This window comes from Tachysurus fulvidraco, chromosome 6 (assembly GCF_022655615.1).
Source record: "Tachysurus fulvidraco isolate hzauxx_2018 chromosome 6, HZAU_PFXX_2.0, whole genome shotgun sequence".
Taxonomy (NCBI): domain Eukaryota; kingdom Metazoa; phylum Chordata; class Actinopteri; order Siluriformes; family Bagridae; genus Tachysurus; species Tachysurus fulvidraco.
In genome coordinates, this window is record NC_062523.1 from 29,526,513 (window position 1) to 29,534,975 (window position 8,463).

The 8,463-nt window shown below is 45.0% G+C and overlaps 1 protein-coding gene across 12 annotated transcripts in view; it reads left to right on the forward strand.

The window, feature by feature from the left end:
• Positions 1-8,106, forward strand: part of LOC113646264 (R3H domain-containing protein 1-like) — a 40,766-nt gene extending 32,660 nt beyond the window's left edge. For 11 of the 12 annotated variants that reach the window (XM_047814776.1, XM_047814774.1, XM_047814780.1 and 8 more), the window contains 8 exons: positions 767-918; positions 1,024-1,205; positions 2,876-2,979; positions 5,022-5,194; positions 5,364-5,508; positions 5,721-5,818; positions 5,984-6,055; positions 6,628-8,106. In XM_047814776.1, coding sequence (XP_047670732.1) covers positions 767-918; positions 1,024-1,205; positions 2,876-2,979; positions 5,022-5,194; positions 5,364-5,508; positions 5,721-5,818; positions 5,984-6,055; positions 6,628-6,630 — 929 coding nt within the window. In that variant the 3' untranslated portion in view covers positions 6,631-8,106. The remainder of the gene's footprint in view (positions 1-766; positions 919-1,023; positions 1,206-2,875; positions 2,980-5,021; positions 5,195-5,363; positions 5,509-5,720; positions 5,819-5,983; positions 6,056-6,627) is intronic. The other variant, XM_047814779.1, reaches the window with a different exon arrangement.
• Positions 8,107-8,463: the final 357 nt, after the last annotated feature.

Sequence of the window (8,463 nt, forward strand, 5' to 3'; positions counted from 1 at the left end):
TTCGTAGACCTGCTTTAGAGGTAATGAAAAGCCATTTAATGGTAAAAGACTGGCATGTGCTGCCACCGCGTGATCGAATCCTAGTATTTTAGCTAATTACGGAGTAATCAGGGTGGATTTGGTTTAATCGTCATTCTCCGGCTGTAAATAATTAATTCCCGATTCGCGGTGACGGCTGGAAAGGAAGGACCACGCCGCATTCTTTAGAAACGTCTTAGCTTCAGGGTGTAATGTTATTCCACACAAGCTGAGATTCATCATCGCGTATTATTTCAGTTTTAAGTCGGCTCGTTCCCTCTTTCTGACTCTCTGACGTGCCGTGTTGCGTGACTGTACCTCACGATCGAATTCGTTTTCTTTTTTTTTTCTTTTTTTTCCCCCTCCCTCCGCCGTCGTCTTTATTGCTTTACGCCGCTCATGCGTAATAGTAGCCCATTTTTCAGAGTTATTTCTCAGCAGTCTGAGAAACGCAAGGTGAGGAGGAACGCGTTCCCTCGGGTCAATTTTCGTTACAATTATGCAAAGTATGTAGTTTTATTTTATTTTATTTATTTATTTATTTTTTAAACGATTGCACTTCTAGAACAAACCATATTGCGAGTCTTTATTTGCAAGTTCACCGACAACTTCACCGTCATGTGCCGTGAAACATCTCTCTCGGAGATTCGATTTAACGCGAAGCAGAAGGAGGTTAATAATCGGATCCCGTTTCCTTCCGTTAACCGATTTTTTTTTTTTGTTGTTGTTGTTGTTTTCATCTCTTTAGGTTACCAAACTGTGATGCCAAATCAGCAGCCGAGCTACCAGAGCGTGGTGCAGCAGCCGGCAAATCAAACCCTGGTCGGAGGCCAACATAGCAATATGGGGAATCAAATGCAAGGCATGATGGTCCAGTATCCCTCAGTGCCATCTTATCAGGTGAGACTTAAAGACCTACAGCCCTCATTAGCTTCACTTCAGACGATAAATAATAACGTATGCTCGAGTGATAAGACGAGACACGAACGCGTGACCCTTTTCCAGGTATCCATGCCTCAAGGATCCCAGCAGACATATCAGCAGCCAGTCATTATTCCCAGCCAGTCAAGCCATGCGTCCAGCATTCAGGTCTACTACAGTGTTCTACCACCAAACCAACAGAACAACATGAGGTACGCAATCATCTACGGACCAGAGGCCTTCACCAGGAACTGCTATTCTCCCAAGTAAAACATTAAAAAAAAAACAACACTGTTTTTTTTTGTACTTGCTTATTTGTATTTGTTTCTAACACACACACGTTATTTGCCCCTGACATTGTGTTCAAGTGACTAGTAACATTTAATGAATTTTCCTCATTTAGGTTTGAGCATTTTATTGGTTTCTGATTATCTGCTGAAACAAAACGTTCTAAAACCTCCTTTGCGTTCTGCTTTCTCTCGTAAATAAGAGAGATTTCAGGCCGCATCGGATCGAGCGTCACAGCATGAGCGAGAAGAAGTAGTCACTTTTTTTTTTGGACATTATTAGGCCACACTTGGCACTGATTTATGCGACCAAATACCCGACCACTCTTAATGTAACACAGCTGCTCCCGAAAGGAGCGCTCTCTCGTTTCTCTCTACACATCCACCATCCTTCATAAGAGGCAGCCTGTGCAGGGGGACTTGTTCCTCAGGGCACTTTGTCTCTCTCTCGCTCTCTCTCTCTCGCACTTTCTCTCTCTCTCTCGCTCGCTCTCTCTCTCTCTCACACTGTCTGTCTCTTTCTCGCTCTTTCTCTCTCTCTCTCTCTCTCTTGCTCTCTCTCACTGTCTGTCTCTGTCTCGCTCTCTCTCACTGTCTGTCTCTGTCTCACTTTCTCTCTCTCTCTCTCTCTGTCTCTCTTTCTCGCTCTTTCTCTCTCTCTCTCTCTCTCTTTCTCTCTCTCTCTCTCTCTCACACTGTCTGTCTCTCTTTCTCGCTCTTTCTCTCTCTCTCTCTCTTTCTCTCTCTTGCTCTCTCTCACTGTCTGTCTCTGTCTCTCTTTCTCGCTCTTTCTCTCTCTCTTTCTCTCTCTTGCTCTCTCTCTCTGTCTGTCTCTCTTTCTCGCTCTTTCTCTCTCTTGCTCTCTCTCTCTGTCTGTCTCTGTCTCTCTCTCTCGCCCTTTCTCTCTCGCCCTTTCTCTCTCTCGCCCTTTCTCTCTCTCGCCCTTTCTCGCTCTCGCCCTTTCTCGCTCTCGCTCTTTCTCGCTCTCGCTCTTTCTCGCTCTCGCTCTTTCTCTCTCTCTCTGCTCGCTCTCTCGCTCTGTCTCTTGCTTTTTCTCTCTCTCTCGCTCTTTCTCTCTCTCTCGCACTTTCTCTCTCTCTGTTTCTGTCTGTCTCTCTCTCGCTCTTTCTCTCTCTTGCTCTTTCTCTCTCGCTCTTTCTCGCTCTCTCGCTGTCTCTCTCTCTCTCTCTCTCGCTCTCACAGCTGCCTGTGCACTTTGACTGGCACATCACTCTCCGTGCTGCTTATATCCTCATTAGACCGGCACTTTACATCCTTATTAGAGCAGCGGAGAAGGGGAACGGCGCCTTGGAAAATTGGACGACGGATGATGAATGTCTGTGGTGCCACATCTATTTTGCTATTGTGAAAATTACATTGGCAGAATATTTTTGTGTGTGTGTGGAGGCATGTCCCGGTAGGATTGCAGAGGGTATGTTTAAACTATCGCTGGCATGTGGAGCTGCGCTGGTCCCATGTGCGCTTAGTGCCCTACATTAGTAATTTCCTTCCAATTTCCAGGCAATCAGCTGAATTTGTGCTGTATTAAGTCAACTGTAGACCCCAATTTGGTGGAATTTTATTATAGCTTTGGCGGTAAGACCTGTTTATCAGAGTGTGTGTGTGTGTGTGTGTGTGTGTTTCCGCAGCTCCACAGTGGGATTCCTACCCCCTCCGGGCACGGAGCAGATGCCGTTCCCTCGCACGTCCTCCCCCTGCAGTTCCCAACAGATTCCCGCCCAGCAGTGCTCAGGTACTTAAGGCCACGATGACCTATAACTCACTCGGTCAACATCCTCCACTCCGCCGTCCTGATTCATTTTTATTCCCATTTAGTTTGAGCAACATTTGTGGAAACTCAACCTAATGAATATTTCATGCCCGGGTATCTACATATTAAACAGGAGTTAATGGCACCATCTGTAGGCTTTCCCCACGGTTAGTGCCGCATTGTTCATAACACTCGCTCATTTCTGCCGTGTAATGTTACTCCTTAAAAAATAAATAAATAAATAAATAAATGGCGCAGCTCTCGTTTTGCCGCATGAAGTGCTGAAATAGCACAAATAACAACGTCACCATCATCTGACCCGTTAACAATCGCATTTTATTGCACTACGACATGAATTCCAACCAAATCTGCTGCATGCGAGAGTGAAAATCTCCCCCGCAGGTTACCCTTTCAAATCAATATCCTCTTTATCCCTGTGCTACTCTTTTATTGCTCCCCCCTGTAAACTTCCTAATCCGTGCCATTGTGCGCACTCACACACACACACAATGCCACCTCCAGTCCCTCTGAGCGACACACCGAAGATCCCAACTTCAGACCTCACAAAATTAGATGCTGCGCCTCAACAAAAGAAGGTCGCGCCTAAAGAAACGTCTACGCGCTCCGTTCATCGCGCTCGATCGGAGCAGGTTCAGTAAATTCAATAGGCGGCCGCTCAAAGGGAGGCGGTCCGTCTTATTGTCGAGACGGCAACCGCGCAATTCAGCCGCGACAAAAGAAAGGAAGTCGGGTAGCGGCGCGAGCGATCGGACTCGCCGTTCCCGCCCCGCCCCACCCCACCCCACCCACGCTTCATTTCTGCGTCAAGCTTTAAGGTGCTAATTGAAACGATGTTCTCCAGCTGTAACGATCCAATTATTGAACAGATATGGGGTGGTAATTAAAAAGTAATTCCTGTGCCACTTTGTTCCCAGTTATGGCAATCTTAAAAAAAAAAAATAAAATTAAGCAAGAACCTTCATGGGGCCTCTAATTCTAATTTGCCGCTTTATGTGCACGCCGTTAACGCAAATGACTTCTTTTACTGTGCCCCCGTGATCTTTCTCTCCTGTCTCTCTATCGTGCCGCTCTTCTTTTGCCCGTAACAGCTAATTAAACGAGAAGACGGGAGGGAAGAAAAGCTGCTTTTCAAATGTCGGGATTAGATTCCCACCGCCCCTTTTAGTAGCCAGTGGCCGAAACGGTTTCAATTCACAAGGGGAAAGAATATACCCTTAATAACCCTGTCAGGGCAAATCCCACATATTTCAGCGCCACTTTTTCCCCGGTCAGACGCCGACGGCAACCTTTTCCGTTTTAGAACGGTGGATCGTAACGAGCTCGTCTAGTCATCATTTCGTTATTTTGCTTTTCTAGCTTTTCCTTCGTTGTGTAATTAGACTTCTCTGTTCTTTATGACAATACATTTTGTCTGGGAATAAAGCCGGATGTCTTTAATGCTCGAAATTAGCAGAGAGAGAGAGAGAGAGAGAGAGAGAGAAAGTCAATTTCAGGTGGAGCAAAATTAATAAGGGTGTGAGGAGACGACGCAAACACGGATTAATTGAATTCAACCTTGTTTTGATCTCAATCTGAAGAGGATATTAAATGGGTTACTTTGAGCCATTTAGAAAAAGAAGGGGGAAAAAAAACGAGTAATTACCCAGTGAAAGGCCTTCAGAGCCTTTCGTAAATGGGGTCAAGTCTTTTCTTCTGAAGAAATTGTCAGAGAAATATTTTAACGGATCGCGCCGCGATGCTGTGCTTCCAAATCCGGGCACTTTTTTCACCGTTAAAACACACGACGCCTTCGGTCACAGGTTAAACGTCCCGACGGAGCGACGGATGATTTTTAAGTAAAACAACCGAAGATATGAAGAAAACCTGAATCCGTGTCATGGAAGCGTACAGTAATCTTATTGTTAATAAAGAAAGAGGCTCGGCTTTCACGACGGTCCGCCTGCGATCTCAAGGTTGGTGTGTGTGTGTGTGTGTGTGTGTGTGTTTGTGTGTGTTGTGCATAGGCGTGCCTCCTCCACCCCCAGGTAGCGGCATGGTGATGATGCAGCTCACGTTACCTCCTGGCCAGCAGCCTCGGCCGCACTCGCCTCCTCAGTGGAAACACAACAAGTACCACAGCCTGGACCATCAACGCAGCCAGAAATCCACCGACGTCTGCGCTCTAGACAGCTCCCATGTAAGCTTGTCTATAAAATCCCTTCTTTTCCCTGTCTGGTGATCCATCGTGAGACATTACGCATTTCCGATATCTTTATTTATTTATTTTATTTTTTTAAATAAACGTTCTAATTAAACACGACCAGGTAGAGTCACGTTTCTTCAACCAGCTCTTTTGTGCCTTCCAGAGCAGCGCTCAGCTCGGCAGCCCGTCCGCGTCCCCGGCGCAGTCGCCCGCTCCTTCCCACCTGACCAACGTCAAGAACGTCCGACCCGGCCTCGCCTCTCTTCCCATCATGCCTCAGTTCTCCAGATCCGTTGTCCCGGGGCAAGGTGAGCTCGGCCGCTCGACGAGCTGTGCTGTTACGACATGCTAAGAATTGCAGCAGACTTTAGGACCTTAGGGTTGTATTAATATTAGATAGTTTTATTTTGTGCTTTCTTTGAGTCATTTAATAAAAAATATATATATACAACCAAAAAAAAAACATTTTCTGGGCAGAAACAGCCGTTTTTATTGGTTGCTTGTTATTTAATTTGACAAGGTGATGCACGGTACCCTCTCCTCGGTCAGCCTCTTCAGTACAACCCTCAGATTCGTCCTCCTTTGCTCCACGCGCCTTCCATGGTCGCCAATCACCAGGTGAGTCTCATCGAACACACGGCAATAAACCCTCGCTAGCAGAAACGCCTACTTCTTTACAGCCGAAGTCGAGCCACAGAGCTCCAAGGGCAGATGGAGAGCTTTTGAGAGAAAACTCTTTATGTTCTTTCTCCCCCTCCTTCACTTCTTTCTTCTTTCACTTAGGGCCCAGTGGGAATTCGGCATGGCGGTCGAGGCAGGAAGGGGCCCAGAAAGGCGCTCTCGACGGATCTCAGTGTAGGTGAAACCCGTAACGTGAGGACAGGCGAGCAGAAAGAGGACAGGAGCAGTGACATTGGCCTAAATATTAAATCTCTGTCCCTAGCCTGTTCTGCCTCCCAGGGCTTTAGACCTAATTTAAAAATAGAATTGTGATATGTTTGCAATATAACTAAAAGGTGTTGGGTATAATTAAAGCCTCTGGCAACATGATTTCAAATACGAATGTGTGTGTGATAGCATATGATCTGTCTGTAAATTAGTTATGAGTGATGGGCTCAAATGACAAAATCACTTAAACGTGTGTGTGTGTGTGTGTGAGAGATCACAAAATGCATTTTAAATAAAGCAGATTAACGTGTTGCCGCAACCGTTGAGGGTTATACGTTTTTTGTGTAAATAATGAGTATCGCATTTATTAGATTTAAAAAATAAAATAATCTCATAATCTAAAATAATATTTTTTTAATAGCACTCAGTAGGTCATGATTAATTTCACACAATATGTTCATTAAACACACACACACACACACATGTATATTTAAGGCTTATCAGTTTGTGATGGTTAATCTCACACTTCTGTCCTGCAGTGATGGGGCAGGTCCAGGCGGTGACGCCGCCGCTCGGGGATGACGGCTAAGTGCGGGCTGACTACCTGCAGGGGAAACTGTGCACGGTGGGCCTCAAACGTACGGCACCCGTGCTTAGCGTCCTCCTCCTCTCTTCTCACCCTCCGATACAGCCCCAACCCTCCTGCCCACGGCCCCCACCAGGCACAGCGTCACAGGGGCATCATCCCCGGCACCCTGCATTCTGGACGCAGCGAGCGGCCCGGCCTGAAGCGGGGAAAGCCAACTCTCAGTGAGAGTGTTAACTGTAACCGACCCCTACCACGACCCTTACAGCACCAGCACCCCTCCCTTACTCACCCTCACCCTCATCCTCAACCTCACCTCTTCTCCTTTCTGACTCCGAGTTGCCCGTTTCTTTTTAATTTAATTTATTTGATTTTTTTTCTTTCCTTTTTTAAGGACACGCCTTTTCCTCCCTCCTGTCTCCACACTCTGGGTATAGACACTTACAGGGGGGTGAGAAGTGCGTCTTTGTGAAGTTTGAGGTTTTTTTTTTTTTTTTTGAGAAAAGGAAAACGAACTTCAGTTCAGAAAAGCTCCTGACAGTACAGACGTATAAATAACGTCCTCTCTATATTAAACTGACTGGAACATATCAAAGGGCAACCTGTGTTTTTTTGTGTTTGTTTGTTTTTGTTTGTTTGTTTTGACTATTTCTACTTTTTTAATTTTGCCTCTTTTTAAAAAAATTTTTTTATCTGTTATCAGACAAGTCCAACATCGTTGTTTTTTTGCCCCTTGTCCATCACCGGTGATCATATTTACCCCTGTCTGAGGCCCTCCTGGTGCACAGCTGCCCCTCCGTACCAGCCATCACCCCTCGGTGTGGTCAAATCATGGAGTCACCTCTGTGTTACACAGCGGGTCTCACGTTGTGCCTTCGATCAGAGGCCGACTTTGCTTTTCTCCGACAAAGAAAAACGAAGACGCCTCAGTGTCTAGTGTAAAACGACGACCCACGCATTGTTTTTTTTTTTTTTGTAAATAATTTATACAGTAGCTAAATAATCCGATCGTTTTCCCTCCCTCCGAATGTCGGGGAATTTTGTTCGTTCGGTTTCCGGACATCCGACGATTTTAACTTTTATTTAAGACGTAACAGCGAATCATCCACTCATCACTGCTATTTTAATAATCCCCATCTCCAACGATTCTACGTCACCGATTCTCTTCCTCCTAAAACCTTTTTGTTTTTCAAAATCTTTTAAAAAAATTATATACTGGGTCACTGGATTAAAAAGAAAACACAATTTGCACATTTATACAATTCGCTATATATATATATATATATATAAATATATATAAATAAATAAATATATTTTTCTTTTATTTCTCAATGAAAATGTGTGGATTCTGAACAGCTGTTTAATGTTTACTGGTGTCATTTTTATTTCAGTTTGAAAAACCAATAAATGTTTACACCAAACGACGTCTTTATGCCAGATGAAAACGAGTTCTTTCTTATTATTTAATTTATTTTTTTCCCCGCCTCATAAAGCTGTTGCTTGTTGTATTTATAATATTTTATTTTATTTTTTTAAGGTTTCTAATCTCCCGACCGAGCAGGTCGCCGTCTCTATTAGTCCACATTTATCAGTCCGTGGCTTTGTTAGCGTGGCCGCCTGGGCCTGTCATCTGCTGCTCTGCCGGCTGCTATTCGTCTCAATATTCTCTTTATTGGCCCATTTGTCTGCTACATTAACCTTCTTCCAACCCCATCTCTCCAAACTGCCCTACAGTTTATCTAGATTTTTATTTTTTTCTCCTCCAACAAACCCCCCACCGCCAACACCA